We start from the raw sequence: 17,973 nt of genomic DNA, 5'->3' as shown, positions 1-17,973 counted from the left end.
GGGGGAGATTAATTGATTTGCATGAGATGAGTAGATGAGTAGCGGTTACTTTCATGTCCTTTTACTTTACTTACTTTACTTTTCCGATCCAGCAGCCATCTGAGTTATAACCCTTTGGCCTGTCGATGTGGCAAAGAATTTACAGGTTTTTATCAGCTGTGTTTTGTCGTTATATAGAGTATTTCTGATGTCTGGGGAGGCAGGTAGGTAGATACTACGCAGGTCGCAAAGTATGTACACTTCATGTTATCAGAAATTGATGAATAACTGCTCTTTGTATTTTTCTCCTTGACTTTTTTGTTCAGGTGGCATGTGTTAATAGGTGTGTATTCTTCCATTTTTTCTTTTGTTTGCTGCCTACTTCAGGGAAAACCTGGCACAGATCATCCAAGCTGGCCAGAGAGTGATCGACAATCCAGTTTATATCAGCGATCTTGGTAAGAAGTTGATGTGTCTGTGATCTCAGTAAACCATAGATAAATCAATGGGTTCATTAAGGAATGGGCATATCTTTAGCCATAACTCTGTAAATTGTAGGAATGTTGTAGAGTGGGGGAGTAATGGCCAAATGATAATGCGAGTAGAATTGAAGTGGGGGCACATTTCTGAGAGCCCGTCTCTGGTTGTAAACCATGACCAGTAAGGGATACGTCAGGACATCCTACAGGACATCCTACAGGACATCCTACAGGACATCCTACAGGACATCCTACAGGACATCCTACAGGACATCCTACAGGCGATGGATCAAAATGAAGTGAAGTGGCACATGCGGGTTAGATTAACCACTTTTACCAAAATGTCTGTGCGTTTTGTGTGACAATGAAGACAGTCTAGTTTAGGATTTCTGGTAGTCTTAACTATGTCAGAAAACTTTTAAGCGCTGTCATGGGTCACTCACTGTACTTTCAGTTTGATTATTTACATAAGCGAGGTAAAGAAGACTCACTGTAAGCTCAGTTAGTGTCGTGCTGGACTGTGGCGCAGACAGTCCTTGTTTGAACCTTCAGCGACCCATTCTTGAACTTTGATTGTTTAAAGAGTTTTTGTGGTTTGTTTCTTGACTCCATAGCCTTGGAGGTGGGTATTGAGTTGGAGATACACCTCCCCCTCCCCCCTCCCCACCCCACACATGCACTCACACACACACACACACACACACACACACACACACACACACACACACGTAACACACATTCTCATTAACATTTTTTAACTGAGTTGGAAGTGGCCACTGTATATCGTCGCCTCAGAAAGTTTTGTTCAAAGTGCCTCTTTATCTAAGTACACTTTGTACAAAATAGTTCTGAGACGACGATATATTGAACTAAATTGCTTGTGAACATTTTTCCAGTTTCAGAGAAGTGAGTGGTACTATGTTGACAGGTGGCAGTTATTCAGAAATTCATCGACGTCCCTTGTTGTTTGTTTTTTCCTCCAGGTGCTGCACTTACAGCTGGTGAGCCTCATGAGCTGCAGGAAGTGCTGGAAGAGATCAACGTAAGTGTTTAACTCTTTCAACCCCATCGGATGCTGGGAGCGTAATAACCCTGTTCCCCATCAGACACTGGGAGCGTCCGATACTAGAGACAGCTGTTTCATTTTATTTCGTTGCTAGTTTTTTCTTGTTTTTCGGGACTATTCCCGAACCAAGTTTTTTAGTAATGATTAAAGCTTTGCTTCTGTTATTTAGAAGTTGGAGGCAAGCCTTTGGGGTTATAATGAGACATAGTGCAGTAGGTTTAGGTGACTGTAGAAACAAAACTCTTAGAAACAGTGGAAAAAATTCGGGGCTTAGAATTAACTCACTTGAGTCTGAGTTATTTTTCACCCAACAACCATTGCAGCCTTACACTTTTGGGGTATATTGAAGCGTTAATCACAAAAGGACTGTGGAAGTTATAATTTTAAAAATGCAACAAGAGCAAGAGCAAGAAAGAAATGCTCTCAAAGAAAAGGATTTCTGCATCTAATTTGTCTAAATAGTTTTTATTTTATCAATGTTTTGAAATGGCAATCAATGTCTGAGGGTTATGCAATTTACCCCCAATTTATAATAAAATCATCTATCGCAATGCCGGGGTGACTGACTTAACTCTGTTACAGCTCCAAACATATCGCACATAACTTCCAACAAATTTTTTACGAAACGAAACAAGTGGGTCTACTGTTGGCTCACCGCTTCCTGCAGCTTGTAACTGAAAAACACCGGAAATATTGACAGATAATCACATCCTGTAAATACATGGGACTAGGCCACTGGGCCAGCGGGGTGTCCCAAAAATACACAGGAATAGGCCCAGGTGCATTAAAGGCCCAGACATGCATGCTGGGTGTCTGTAAAAAGAGGACTCATTCAAAGGGCAATAACTTGGTCATCTCTGGATAAATTTCAACAAGACTTTGAATAAATAAAATTCAACTGGGGTATGGGGGGGGGGGTTACATTTGTGAGTATGGACAAAATCAACCAATATATTTGAAAAATAAGTTTTTAAAAAGTTCAAGGAAAATTGAATAAATCGCAAAACTTTGCAATTTCTAAAAAAAACAATGGTATTGTTCTTTTTAAAAAAGACACTATTTGGATAATAAATTTATACAAAACTGATATTGCTTATTAAACTCATGGAAGGTGGTGGCTATTTAATTCCCCATATGTTGACCATTTTTCTCCATACAAGGTCCAATTTGCCACTGGAAATTCTTAATAACTGTGGCATGTTTCTGTGTCAATTCCTTGGACCTTCTGTTCAGCATTGAGTTTCAATTGTTTGATTGTTTGTGGGTTGTTTCTGTAGATTCCGTGTGTTAAAAAAATCTCAAAGGGAATAGTTGAAGGAGCTCAAGTTGGTTGTGGGTGTTGTGGTGTGGTCTATTTTTTCTCTCTATAAGATGTGTCCCTGGTTAAATAAAACTGTTAATATGTGAGGTGTGCTGACAAAATGAGTTACTTCTTGCATTCCACAAATTGGCCAGAAATCGACACAATGGTCAAATTTGTAGATTTTTTATTGATGCCGTAGTCTTTAAATGTAACATGCCTGTTATTATTTCACACTTACGCTTTTTAAAAACTTCACCTAAGTGGGTGGTTGGTGGGTGCTGTGGTGTGGTTTGCTTCTTCTTTCCTATCAAACGTCTATCGTCCTTATCTCACGTCCTTTTTTATGTTTGTTACTCTCTTGTAACACCTCTAGTCTTCTGGCGCTCATATGACCTTATGCAGTTGTGGGTGCCGTAAAACGTCTACTAAAACAAACAAACTTCACCTATAAGTGTGATTTATATATTTCCTTATACCTCAAATCTGAGGCGTAACTCATTTTGTCAGCATGCTTCACATATACTGACTCGCAGTAAACCACCACTTAACCCTTCTTGTCAAAATTATGTTGTTAGAAATGCTGTGTCCAGTTGTAGTCCAGCGCTATCTGTTTCAGTGAAGGTTTTATGTTTTGTTTTTACTGACACAGATCTCGAAAAGGCTGATGCTGGCTCTGTCTCTCTTGAAGAAAGAGTTTGAGCTTAGCAAACTGCAGCAACGCATCGGGAAAGAGGTGGAGGAGAAGGTGAAGAAACAGCACAGGGAATACATTCTCAAAGAGCAGCTCAAAATTATCAAGAAAGAGCTGGGCCTTGAGAAGGACGACAAAGACGCCATTGAAGAAAAGTTTCGATCCAGACTCCAGGTATTTCCGTGTTGATTTAGTGAAGTTTGATTTGTTAGTGGGACTGAGGGAAGATTCTGTAACAGTTCCTTGCTTCAGACAATTGTGATTTCTTTTTTGCAAGATAAAGAAGTATGCTATCTTTATCATCTTTGTGTCACTGTATTAAATCGTCGCCTCAGTAATTTTTTCCTCTACTTCTTTTTTATGTTTGTCACTCGCTTGTGAACTGCTATTTCCAGGGTGCCTTGATAGTCGAAGCAGACTTTGTGCTGTTGAAGCTAGATAGGTGAGCAGAGTAAGCCTGATTCCTCGTTTGGACTTCCCTGTTAACATCCACCCCTTGGTGCTCATATGACCTTATGCAGTTGTGAGGGCCGTAAAACTCTTTTTAAAACTAAGAAACCTTACTAAAACAAAACTAAAAGTGGCTGTTGTAAACTTAACAACAGTTTTTATTTGTTCACCTAGGACCTTGTGGTGCCCCAGCATGTTATGGAGGTGATTGACGAAGAGCTGGGGAAACTTTCCTTCTTGGACAACCATTCCTCCGAGTTCAAGTAAGTCCGGGAAACATTATAGTGCGGTCAAAAATTTGTGGTGTAACTTATTGTCAAATATTTCCTACACTATTGAACATAGACGTTCCAGTTTTTGCACAATGACTTGTATCAATTTGTCTTAACACCTCAATATTTTTGTAAGCGCCAGTTAGCTGTATTCTAGAAAGCTCCCTAAGAAATACTAATAAAAAACCCATGTGGGTGGTTTCTACAGATTTTAAAAGGTTTACAGCTGGGGCTATATCGCTTTTAAAAGCAGGTCCGTCATTTTTTTCTAATCTCGACATTATGCTTATTGAACGCTTGTTTTGAGAACGTATTGTGAAAAAATGTGTTCACTGTAGAATTGTTTTCTTGTTACAAGTTTTGCCACTGAAAAGTGTCATTGGTAAGCTGTGGCATTTTAGTGTGAAGTTCAACCTCATTGCTCTTTACCATTCCTTAGTACTTTAGATTAAGTTCAACCTCATTTCTCCTGACCATTCCTTGGCACTTTCAGTGTGACTCGCAACTACTTAGACTGGCTGACCGGGCTGCCGTGGGGGAAGTACAGCGATGAGACTCTGGTGCTAGACAGAGCTCAGACCATACTGGACGAAGACCATTACGGCATGGAGGACGTCAAGAAGAGAATTCTGGTGAGCTGCTTGTGTTCAATCTGAAAGATGAGAAAATCACCTTGCAGCTGTGCACAGATTGCTCGTTTTGTTTATTGACTGCTCGTTGTTGTTGTTATCATTGTTGCTGTTGTTGTTGTTATTGCTGTTGTTGTCATTGTTGTTGCTGTTGTTGTTGCTGTTGTTGTTGCTGTTGCTGTTGTTGTTGTTGTTGTTATCGATCCAGTATTGACTATTGGTACAGCTTTTATTCCCTTAGAGCTTTATTCCACTCGAGCAATTTTTATGGAACTTTTGTTTTTTTGGCTTAATACTCTATATGTCCCTTTAAAAACATATTTCTATGTGGATTTTATTTTAAAAATGGTGGTTAAAGGCATAAAAAATGTAAATTTTCAGTTTCCAAGGGCTCTCAAGTAATGGAAGTTTGGCGACCATTTTCTCACTAATTTTACCTCTGAAATTAGGCCACCGCCGCCTCCTTCCATCGCATATTTTCCTGACTTCTGTTCAAATAATATGGATATTTTTGTCATTGAAGAATAGACAAATTAACAAGCTTTAAGATGATACCAGTAACTCAACATGCCCTAAAATTGACGAGTGCCTGATTCCACCGCGTCGTGACACATATGTTCCTCATTGTAGGAGTTCATTGCTGTCAGTCAACTGAAGGGACACACCCAGGGCAAGATACTGTGCTTCTATGGGCCTCCTGGAGTGGGAAAAACTAGCATTGCCAAGTCCATAGCAAGAGCTCTCAACAGGAAAGTAAGTACCAGTACTCTTTCACATGTGTGTCTGTGAATGGATACTTCTGTGTATGTGTTTGATTGCATTTTGAAAAGGTGAAAAGACAGTTTTGGTTTTTGTACAAGTTTACATCACTGTTAGTAGAGGCTCATTGCTATTTTGGAGGCAGAACGCTTGGTTTAGTGATTAAGAGTTTAGTTTTAGTAAGATGTCAACAGCACTTGCAACATAAACAGGTCTTATAAGTTCCAAAGATCAGAGTTGTTACAGTGGGTGGTTAGCAGGTGCTCTGGTGTGGTTTGCTTCTTCTTTCCTATCAAAAACATCTTTCGTCCTTATCTCCCCTTCATCTTTTTTATGTTTGTTACTCTCTTGTAACATCTCAAATCTTCTGGTGCTCATATGACCATATGCAGTTACGCCTTAAAACCTCTTCTAAAACTAAAAGAATTAAGTTGATACTCCTAGAGAATAACACTCAAAGAAACAAAGGAGGCAAGATAAAGACTGTAGAAGTTTGATAGGACAGAAGGAGCAAACCAGATCAGGGTTGATGAAGAGTAAGGAAAAGGTAGAGATGATGCAGATGTGGTGTGCCAAACTATCGCACATATCTATCCCCGTTGTTTTATGCAAGAAAAATTCTGAAATCATGCAAACTGAGCCCAAAAATGTGAAGTTATGCGATTCTGTTAATTTTAACACAGAATTACAAAGGAAAATAATCAGAAATTATGTAAAAACATGATCAAATTTTGCGGGGTGCATAAAACCACGGGGACAGACATATACTTCTGAGGTGTTGACTCTCAGTTTTGTTATCCTCCGAAAAGTCTGTGGCTTGATGAAGTGTGGAACAGTACATGTGTGAGAGTTAGGGATGGAAAAAGAGACGGGTCAAATAACAGTTGTTCAATATGTATATTTCCTGCTGCTGAAGCTTGCCCAAGATCAGTATCTTCATCCAGGATTTGAATTGTCCTTGTTACATTCCAAGCTTTTGTGAGTGGTTGGCGGGTGCTGTGGTGTGATTTGCTTCTTCTTTCCTATCAAACATCTGTCGTCCTTATCTCCCCTTCGTCTTTTTTATGCTTGTTACTCTCTTGTAACACCTCTAATCTTCTGGCGCTCATATGACCTTATGCAGTAAAACCTTTACTTATACTAAAACTAAAACCAAGCCTTTTTCCTCCCTGTCTTTGTTTGCTTTTATATGAATATAGCTGTCTAGTAGATGCCAGCTACTTATCTTGTATATATTGTAAAATTATGAAGCAACAAATTTCTTTTCAACCCTTTGTAGCACCATAACGTGGTCCATTTCAGAATAGTCACAATAGTGATATCTTTTATCCTTTATCTTCGCAATAGACAGAGGTTTGACATTGGCAAAGCCATATGCCATATATTGTTACTTTGCTATTTTCATGCTGTTGACCCAAGTATGTTGCTTTCCTAAAAAAACGAAAACAACAACCACACCAACAAACTGCGGGTGGGTTGGTGGGTGCTCTTGTGTGGTTTGCTTCTTCTTTCCTATCAAACATCTATCGTCCTTTTCTCCCCTTCTTCTTTTTTATGTTTGTTACTCTCTTGTAACACTTCTAATCTTCTGGCGCTCTTATGACCTCATGCAGTTGCGAGCGCCGTAAAACCTCTGCTAAAACTAAACTAAACCAACAAACTATAACCTGTCTTTTCCTTGTCAGTATTTCAGATTCAGTGTTGGTGGAATGACTGATGTGGCAGAAATCAAAGGACATAGGTAAGCTTTATAACGGGTGCCCATTGCGGATGGGATCGTGTCGGGGCGTGTCCATCGCCCAATTCGTCACCTGAAAACTAAACGCATTTGTTTTTGAGGCAACGAGTGGGGCGATCGGTCTGTGCCATGATAGTCAGTTTGCGCCCTCAATCTGGCTGATGGCAAACCGACCCGATCGTGCGTCCGGGCACTCAGTTATAGTGTCTATGCTGTTCTGGATCATGGTCATGAGTTCTGTTTTCCATCATTGTGACTATAACTTCTAAAAATTTGTGTGGAAACTAGACAAGGAATTATAGCAACAGAGAAATGATGATTATTTTTTATTTTAGAGGTTTTAGCATGTGTTTCTCAACTGATGACCTGACCTTTTTTTTTTTTTCTTTTTTAATACATTTAATATGCATCAATATCCAATTCTAAAGGACAAAATATATGGTCGCTTTTAAGGACAAGGGGGCTATCCCGAAAAATGTTGTTTTGAGAAAATCGAAGGTAAAGTTTTTGCCCCTTGTTCAGTTTTTTTAAAAGTCCAGGAAAGTTTTATCCATATCTAAACAAATATACACCAATGAAACCAAACTTCTCCTATGGGTAGGGCAATGCCCACTTTTGGTGTAGGTCAAGATTTCTGGAAACCCCCTCTGGTTAGCCCGCTTGTCCTTAATTAAAAGCGACCATATGTATCTCTGATTGGAGCCATGAAACCTTTAGTTTAAAGCTTCTTTAGTTCTTTAAATAATTAAATGTTCTTGTTTCATTCTTCCTCTCGGCCAGACGTACGTATGTCGGTGCTATGCCTGGGAAGATGATTCAGTGCTTGAAGAAGACCAAGACAGAGAATCCACTGGTGCTGATAGATGAAGTGGACAAGATGGGCAGAGGTTACCAGGGCGACCCGTCCTCTGCCTTGTTGGAGCTTCTTGACCCGGAGCAGAATCACAACTTCTTGGACCATTACCTTGATGTGACTGTTGACCTCAGCAAGGTCAGTGTCTCAGAGGATTTTCTGCTTCAACTATTTGCCCCTGACAATATACAACAGTCACCTGCAATGCTCTAACATATGGTCAGCAAGCTGTTTTAAATATTAAGCCCAGACAGTACAGTTTTTCAGGAGAGAGAAAGTTTCATCCCTATAACAATTGTACCTACGTTATATATATTTTCTTCCTTCTTTTTTTCAACTGTTAGAATTTGGATTTGGACAAAATATTTATTGAGCACAGGCAACTAATCCCACGAATTAATTAAGAAACTGCAGTTTTTAAAAATTATCAGTTTTGGCCATAGTGCATCTGATGATATGTACACTCACACTCTTCTGTACTTACAAAACTTAATCATCTAGTATAGACAAATGCACATTTGTGAGTTGAATATCTTGTGTAAATTTCCCTCCTTAATCAAAGTCATGATCAGTACTTATCTATCAGTTTATTCCTATCACCCTACAATTTTGTTTGCCTCATTTTGGCTGATCAATGGTTTTTGAGGCTGAATCCAGGCTGCTGTGTCTTTATCATCAGTTCTTGCAGATGAATGTTTGTATATGTGTAAGATTATTAATGTCTTTTCGTGTGCGAGGTCAGTGTCTCTAAAACATTTTGATTAAGATTTACTCATGCACACCACAAAATATCTGAAAAGATTTTTATTTTGATGATAGAATATTTTTTGCTAGCAGTTTTGTTATCAGTATTGCAGGTAATGTTCTGTCATTGTCATGATGTTCTAGGGAGACATTTGGTATATTCTTCATATAAGCACATTGTTTTCTTCAATTCGTGAGCTTGGGGTTGGATGGGGCGCCTGCAGAAGTTCAAGACTTAGTGGGAGGAGCAGAAGGCTATGGAATCAAATATTGCTTGGAACCGTCAGCATCTACACACTTTCAGATGTGCTTCTTCAGGGGACGTAGCGCTTATGGGGATGCCCCTTGTGCAGTGATGTCGGTCCTTCACACATGTAACAAGTAACAAGTTTTTTCAATTGCCAGATTTGAATCCTACATGGGCAATCGTTGTTCACCACTCATTTCTTTGCTCGAAGTGCTCCATGTAGGCCTACATTGTATTTGGTGTAATTTTGATCATCATTGATCTTTCTTCTCAGGTTCTCTTTATCTGCACGGCCAATGTGCTCGACACTATTCCTGAGCCTCTCAGGGACAGAATGGAGATGATTGACGTGTCCGGCTATGTCGCGGAGGAGAAGCTGAACATTGCCAAGGTAGGTGTATGGGAAGACGGGACCGAGTTTATAGCCGACTAGCTGGGTACCCGCTCGATGAACGGACTCAAAAGAATCGATCGTCAAGTCATTGTGGAAACGGTGCGCACTGCTTGTGAATGGAAGCCTCACTTATTTACAATGGTGTCTTAGAAGATGGACTTTCCTCAGATTAGATCTAAACGAAACTAATGAAAAACTGAAAATTAAACTACAGTGACTTCAGACTCCTTAATACAACTGTGCACCCTTTAAATGATTCTGAACCACTGTTAATTTTTTCAAATTCGAAAGTTAAGTGGTTCGGAAGTTTTCGGCGACCAAGGTGACGAACTTTCACAAATATATTTTATATAGATGACATAACACAACTGTAGGACCCTTATATTGTCAGTGCCAGTGTTTGAGGTGTCAGAAACAGAAAAAAGAAATTAGCTACTACACATGTATTTTTAGCTGAGGATGGACTAATTTTTTCTATGCTGAAGCTTTTGATGTTTTGGGGGAAGAGACTAAATAATATTCAGATGTTCTTTTATCTCCAAGCAGTGAATTAGAATTACTTTGTGCCTTTGTATTTACCTTCTATAGTCACCACCTGGCTGATGCAACTGAAGGTGGGTGGTTGTCGGGTGCTCTGGTATGGTTTGCTTCTTCTTTCCTATCAAACATCTATTGTCTTTATCTCCCCTCCTTCTTTTTTGTGTTTGTTACTTTCCTGTAACCTCTAATCTTCGGCACTTATATGACTTTATTGTGTTACAAGTGCCGTAAAACACTCACTAAAACTAAAAGACAACTGACGTGCAAAAGATGTGGTTTCTTATGAATTGTTCCGTGACTATGAAAGAAGCATCATCGTTTTCTGTTTTCCCCTCAGCAATACCTTGTTCCTCAAGCTCTAGAGCACTCAGGTGTTTCCAAGGATGCCATGAAAATCACCGACGAAGCAATGAACACGCTGATCAAGGCCTACTGTAGGGAGAGTGGTGTGCGCAACCTACAGAAACATATTGAGAAGGTGAGTATTCCCTGTTGCTTCAACATACAGTGGTCGCAGGTTTTTTGTCTGTGTGTGTGTGTGTGTGTGTGTGTGTGTGTGTGTGTGTGTGTGTGTGTGTGTGTGTGTGTGTGTGTGTGTGTGTAGGTGGGGGTGACAGTTTTGAGAAGTTTCTGGAGTTTTGTTTTCATGTACCGTTTTCCTCAGTTGTTACCCTCATGTTTGCAATTTTAAAAAAAAGGGGCAAGATGGAAATGCGAATGTTGGTCTGTTACATGGAAAATCTCATGACTTGTTTTTTCACAGACTTTTTGCTACTAAAAATCTCTCTTTTTCTTTTTCACAAATCTTATGCGACGCTGCTTTGAAAATGACAAGTTTGGCGCTCATATGACCTTATACAGTTGCGAGCGCCGTAAAACCTCTTCTAAAACTTAAAAAAAAAAGAAAATAATAAGAGGGTCTGTGAGGGGCATCATGGGACATTCAATGATTTGTTACATGAACGTTTTTGCTACAAATGATGATCTCCTTTTACAGGTCTTCAGCTTAGGCTGCACCAAAGTTAATGGGAGAGTTGGGAACATCTTTATCATTTAGTATATGAAGCTACCTAAAAACTTATCTTTCTTTTGACAGATCTACCGCAAGGCTGCTCTGAAGATAGTGAAAGATTCAGTGAGTGACATCAATATAGACCTGGACAACCTTCAGGAATTTGTTGGAAAGCCTATTTTTACTCACGACAGAATGTATGACCAGACGCCACCTGGAGTTGTCACTGGTCTAGCCTGGACGTCCATGGGTAGGTCTTGACTGGGACTGTGCTCTCTCCTTAGTGGACTTTGAGAAAAGTGTCACACAATTACTTGTACTACGTTTCCTTTATTGTACTAGTGGACTATTTCTTCAGTGATGAGAAGTGATTCTGCCTGTCCCCGTCGTTTTTTGCACCCCACATAATTTAGAAATTTGATCATTTTTTGCATAATTTCTGATTTTTTTCCTTATCATTCTATGTTAAAATTAACAGAATCGTACAATTTCACATTTTTGGGCTCAGTTTGCATAATTTCAGAATTTTTCTTGCATAAAACGACGGGGACAGTTCTGCTTTGAAATCTCCATGAATTTTTCTTGAAGTGTTACAAATTCCAGACTTTATGAATGTTGCTGGGCCTAATTGTATCGTATTTCATTTGTTAAAACTTGTAAAAATGGAGCTTACTTGTACTTGTACAGTGTTTGAGAATATGTTAATGAACAGTTTTGGGACAAACGCTAATTTAAAAGTTTGGCTGAAACCAATAGGTCGACCTTTGTATCTCGCAAATTGAGATGAATTTCAGAATTTACTTTCTTGTACACAATATTTAATCTATCTTTCTTTGTAAAACAAGTGACAGTTTTTACAAACTGTGATGTAACAGGTAGACTGTTTGTCAAATTGGTATGTATCCTCCAAGTGCCAGTAAAAGTGTATCCCCATGTCTTATAACTTAGATTGTGGTGGACATAATTCTGACATCAATTTGCTCCATCTCAGGGGTAAAAGATCTACACCTAGCCTTCTCGGACAAGGGTGAAAAATCTTGGAGGGCCCGTGTGCAAGTTGTTCACGTTAAAGATCCCTTGGTGGTCTAAAATCGATAAGAGTAGGCTTCGGCCGCCACCCGGGCAAAATTCTAAATTTTCAACCAACTGAAAAAGTTTAATGTGTCTCGTATTAGAGTTCATCTTTTATTTAAGAAAAGAGAAGATGATTGTGTTCAGTCCATTCAGGTATCCTGTTTGGAACTTGCACAACTTGAGCTCTTTAATAAGAAAAAGTAGGTTTTGGAAGACTGCACCTCGTCCTAGTAGAGAGGACATTGTAGTGAGGGCCTGGCCACGAGTTTACATTGAGGTGAGAAAAATGTAAAGTCAGTGTCAAAAACAAAAAACAGATGGTTTGTTAAGTGTGGGACTCCACTATAAGCCATTTTAAAAAGTGACATATAATGAAGTCGCACACTGAGCAGTGGAGATGACAAACGGGTGCTCTGGTGTAGAATGCTCCTGTCTGCTTCTCAGCATAGGCCTCAGTATTCCGCTATTTAACGGATTTTCACTACTTCCATTTCCTCCGCAAAACTGTTGAAGAACAGTCACTGGCAAAAAGAGTTGTTGGGAGGGGCACCCCCGGAGTAATGCATCACCACTTTCTGTACATAATCAAGATTATGAATTTTTGGTAATTGACTCTTTTACTTGAAATTGCCGACGGAACTCTCAAATTGGTACGAAATAACCTTGCTTTGATAAACTGATGGTTTATATTTCAACATTTGAGGTTTAAACAGTATAATAATGGGTGTCTCTCGAAAATGGTCTTCCGTGGCGATCACGCTGAAAGTTCCTCCTTTTTTAAAAATTCTGAGTTGAGACCAATGCTCAGACAAACAAACTAACTGTCCTTCGGCTTGCAGCGTAGTTCATTTCTTTTTGGATTTACTTCCCATCCCGGTCGGCTAGGTGGCTCCACTCTGTTCATCGAGACGGCCATCAAGAAAAAACTGGACCCATCAAGCTCGGACAACGGCTCCCTGGAGCTCACAGGCAACCTGGGCACTGTGATGAAGGAGAGCGCACAGCTGGCCTACACCTTTGCCAAAGCGTTTTCTACACGGAAGTTTCCGGACGACTTGTTCATGCAGAAAGCCCAGCTGCACTTGCATGTTCCTGAGGTAGGAAAGGGATCTGGGATATGGTTTGTCAAATGTAGATTTTGCATTTGTTCATTGTTCATTGCATATTTTTTGCAGTCTAATGCAAAAGTGGGGGGGGGGGGGGGGTGGGGTTGTGGCATAGTGGTTAAGGAGTTCGCCTCTCATTCAAAGGTCCCAGGTTCGAATCTGGGTAGCAACGGAAACATTTTCTTCTTTAAGATTGTCTCCTTTCACCTCTTTTCCTCCTCTCTAGCAATATTCTGTCGTCTGCTTTCGTCTCCACTTTCTGCCCCCACCACCTCACCTCCTTTGCCCCTCCTGTGGGCTCCTGACTCTTCCGCAGCCTTTCAACTGCTACTCCTTGGCTCCTTCTTATTGCTGTCTTTCAACCACACCCCCTGATCTTCTGGTAGGAAAGGTCTACACCTAGCCCTCTCAGACAAGGGCAAAAAATCTCAGAGGTCCTATGTGCAAGTTGCGCTCCTTAAAGATCCCTTGGTGGTCCAAAGTCGATAAGAGTAGGCTTCGGCCGCCACCTGGGCAAAATTCAAAATTTCCTACCAAAACTGAAAATGTCTAATGTTGTCCCGCTCGCTCATATGACTTTATGCGGTTGCGAGCGCTGTAAAACACTTATTAAAAAAAAGGATTTCATTGTGGAATCAAAAGTGAGCATGATACAGAACTTGGTGTTTCTGTGGCAGCTGCATATTGCATCACATTATTAAAAGATTAAAACTTGTAAAGAAATACCACAAACACAACCTGTTAGCTCGCCTACCTACCAGAAAACTGGTTTATTGGGTTTTTTTTACAATGAGATCTCGAATTCAAAACGAGACAGCACGAGACGTGTCAAGAAGGGGACATAATCATACTATCAAAGAATCGTTATTGCAACATTCGCAACTTAGTACATTCCCAATTTTACATTTGAAAACAGCTGTCATTACTGTTTCCTTCTGTTTGTCTTCCAGGGAGCCACTCCAAAGGACGGGCCTAGTGCTGGGTGCACCATTACCACAGCACTACTCTCCCTGATGTTGGATAAACCCGTGCGTCAAAACCTGGCCATGACAGGAGAAGTGTCGCTGACGGGGAAGGTGCTTCCTGTCGGAGGAATCAAAGAGAAGACAATCGCTGTGAGGAAAATGTTACATTATTTGTGAGGCGTGCGGACAAAATGAGTTACTTCTCTCAACCCATGAGTTGAGACGTCGGCAGAAAACAGACACATCAAATTTGTAGATTTTTGAGAGATGCCATTTTTTCTTCAAGTTAAACATGTCTTTTATCATTCCATATAATAAATAGTACAAACCTGACTTATAAATTCCATGTACCTATCTGTGTCAATAGGGCTAAAATCCCGAGACTTACCTCATTTTGTCAGCACACCTCACATTTTATTTTGTTTTTCTCGCATGAACACCTGAAAGAATGAAGCAAAAAAAGGTGTTATTGATTTTCCATGACAAGTTTGGATAAAAATTGCTCAATGTCTCTTTTACTTACTTGTGGGAAGACATTCATCTAGGACTCTCCTTTTTTTCCCCTGAAGAATGTTCACGGCACAGTCATGCCATTTTTTCCGTGTTGTACTTCTTAGACCAAGATAGACTACTATGGTAAATTTACACGTCTGAAAAGTTTATACCTCTGAGAAGCTGTTCCATTATTAACTCTCTAGACCGTGAGTTATGTCCACCGTTTCCCGGAGTTTTTTTTCTACGGTCACCTAAACCTGGTGCGCTATGTCTTATTACAACCCCAAAAGTTTGCCTCCAACTTCTAAATGGCAGACACAAAGGCTTAGTCATTACTAAAAAACTTGTTTCTGGAATAGTTCCGAAAAACAAACAAACACTAGCACTAAATGAAACAAAACAGTTGTCACTGGTATCGGACGCTCCCAGAGTCCGATGGGGTTTAAAGAGTTAATGAAATGATATTGCGTGGGTTTAATGCCTTTTTTAACTGTGTAAGGTTGTATGAGAGGCAGGACCTCCAGGTTTACCATCTGTCTCCGTCTCCGTCTCCTGTAAGACTAGTAGGTCAGGCAGGTGAAGAGCCTTGAAAACTCCCCGAACACCCCAAGTGCAAGAACATGCCATGTGGGGGGAAATGAGATGGAATTTTTTTTTGCAACTGAAAGTAAATGTCATGGTGTGGTAGGTTTGTGATTTGTGTCAGGTACAGGGATGGTTAACCCTATCCGTACGTCGTGTTTTACTATCATATCCATACGATGTGGGGAACTCTGTGCCACGAAGAGATCTTCGTACGGTACTAGAAGTATTCTAAAATGTGAAGAATACAACCACGGGGTACAAAATGACCCCAGGGCGTACAGATAGGGTTAAGAGATGTGTGACGTGGTGGTGGGAGTAGACTGTATTTTTCCATGCTCATCTCATTATCATCATCATCATCATCATCATCATCATCATCATTATCATTGCCTTTCTTACCCTGCACCAGGGCATAGGCCACGGACAAACACTTTCCTCCTTTCTTCTATGCTGGGCTAGCCTCTTGATGTTTTTCCATGTCTTCCCACTTTTCTGTACATTGATTTCTGTGATTCTTCTCCTGGTTCTACGCTGTCTTCCCCTTATTATCATCACGATACGCCCAATATTATTTTATTATTATCATCAGTGAAAATTGCAATGTAGCTTGTTACTGAAATTGAAATCTGTGGGTGGAGAGAAACAGACAACTTATCTCGTAATGTTTGTTTCACAACAGCAGGGTAGGGCAAAGATGAATAGGAACACTGACAAAGCAATGCTATTGACACCTTCGGTTAATAAGTTTGTATTTCTTGTGTAAACGGACCCATAAAAAGTGTGAACAAGAAATCCTGGCATATTGCGAGGCATTTGATTTTCACGTCGATGTACAGAAAAGTGGGAAGACGTGGAATAACACCAAGAGGCTAGCCCAGGATAGAGAAAGGTGGAAGGTGTTTGCTCGTGGCCTGGGTATACCCTGGTGTAGGGTGAGAAAGGCATTGATGATGATGATGATGATTTTCACAGACGATGGAAAGTTTCTTTATTTGTGTATAGATGTTATCGTGTATCATTTCATTGTTGTTGTTGTTTTTACTTTCTTTTTGCGATAGAAATATACGCACAGTAATGGGTTTTTTTTTCTCTTATCGTACAGGCTAAGCGTGTAGGTGTGGATTGCATCATCCTGCCGGAGGGCAACAGGAAGGACTACTCCGATCTCCCGCCTTTCATCACCGACGGCCTTGAGGTCCACTTTGTGGAGACTTACGACCAAGTGTTTCAGCTGGCTTTCCCTGACTCCTAGTGTGGATGGTGGCTTCATCGTCTTCATCATCATCATCATCATCACATGACTCGTATCATCCGGAGTATTGGTTTCTGTGTTGTTCTGGTCTCGCGGGAACCTTCAGAACAACTCCGTTCAGTTGTCGTTTTTTTATAACCCTATGTGTAATTTATTTCCTCCTGGAGCAGGGGCAGTCGATCTTGCGAATCAAGGAGATCATAATACTTATGGGCATTTGGGCTATCCTGGAAGTCTCAGATCGCATTTATGGGCATTTGAGCTATCGTGGAAGTCTCAGATGGTATTTATGGGCATTTGAGCTATCATGGAAGTCTCAGATGGTATTTATGGGCATTTGAGCTATCATGGAAGTCTCAGATGGTATTTATGGGCATTTGAGCTATCATGGAAGTCTCAGATCGCATTTATGGGCATTTGAGCTATCATGGAAGTCTCAGATCGCATTTACGGGCATTTGAGCTATCATGGAAGTCTCACTGATATTCACCAGGTTTCATTGTGGGAGAAGAGCATTTTTCCTCTTATGCTGTGTTTATTTGGTCAATATTGGCAAGTAGATTGTCTCCAAATTTGTTTTTTCTCTCGTGTTCAACAGTGACATGCAACAGTCTAGCACACACGTAGCAAACAAGCACATAGCAAAAATGCGTTCTTATGTATAGCCTGAGATTCATACATAGCAAAATTTGCTCATAATGAAAATATTTCCACATCCAGCTGTTTTTGTTAAGTGAGTTCTAGACTGTATCATGTTACAGCTAATACTGCTGGGCATTTGTTTGTGATACTGGCCAAGTGTTGGATCAAGGGTGGAGTCGTAGATACAGGGGTATTTTTTACTGCTTGGGTTACGCGTGTCTGATGACACTCAAAGACACATGTCTGTCTGATAACTCTCAAAGACACATGCCTGTCTGATAACTCTCAAAGACACATGCCTGTCTGATAACTCTCAAAGACACATGCCTCTGAGGATGTGTTGCTTTGCACTGATATGAGCACTGCTCTTTCTCCTTTAGCATAAGAATGGTTTCTACGGCTAGTATTTAACTGCCAAAATTAACGAATAAACACTGTATTTTCTCATATTGTCTAGCTAGTTTTGTTCTTCAAAGTAAACCAATGTTTCATTATTAACTCGTTCCTGCATTTATTCTGTTTTCTCATATTTGTAAAAATAAAAAATAACAAGTGCAGTCCTAATCAGATAAGGAGGGTGTGGATTTGTCATTGACTTGGATTAGATATCAACGGTTGTGTTGTACTTGTGAGAGGTTATGTTACGTGCTGCTGCTCCGCGCGGTGATGGAAATGTGTTGTAGTCCGCAGCGTCTGTG

General features: G+C 40.2%; 1 protein-coding gene across 1 annotated transcript in view; it reads left to right on the top strand.

The window, feature by feature from the left end:
* The window catches only part of LOC101849888 (lon protease homolog, mitochondrial), a gene marked incomplete in the record, with an annotated part of 26,476 nt that extends 8,632 nt beyond the window's left edge, over positions 1-17,844 (top strand). Inside the window, 14 exon segments of the mRNA XM_013088948.2 lie at positions 367-437; positions 1,442-1,500; positions 3,477-3,692; positions 4,143-4,231; positions 4,734-4,872; positions 5,500-5,622; positions 7,314-7,369; positions 8,147-8,357; positions 9,485-9,601; positions 10,482-10,622; positions 11,241-11,406; positions 13,116-13,327; positions 14,287-14,451; positions 16,484-17,844. Coding sequence (XP_012944402.1) covers positions 367-437; positions 1,442-1,500; positions 3,477-3,692; positions 4,143-4,231; positions 4,734-4,872; positions 5,500-5,622; positions 7,314-7,369; positions 8,147-8,357; positions 9,485-9,601; positions 10,482-10,622; positions 11,241-11,406; positions 13,116-13,327; positions 14,287-14,451; positions 16,484-16,633 — 1,915 coding nt within the window.
* Between the last annotated feature and the right edge of the window lie 129 nt (positions 17,845-17,973).

Source organism: Aplysia californica, unplaced genomic scaffold, assembly GCF_000002075.1.
Source record: "Aplysia californica isolate F4 #8 unplaced genomic scaffold, AplCal3.0 scaffold00842, whole genome shotgun sequence".
In the NCBI taxonomy this organism is placed as follows: domain Eukaryota; kingdom Metazoa; phylum Mollusca; class Gastropoda; order Aplysiida; family Aplysiidae; genus Aplysia; species Aplysia californica.
Note: the sequence above shows the minus strand (reverse complement) of the source record. Positions and strands in the feature narration are given on the sequence as shown.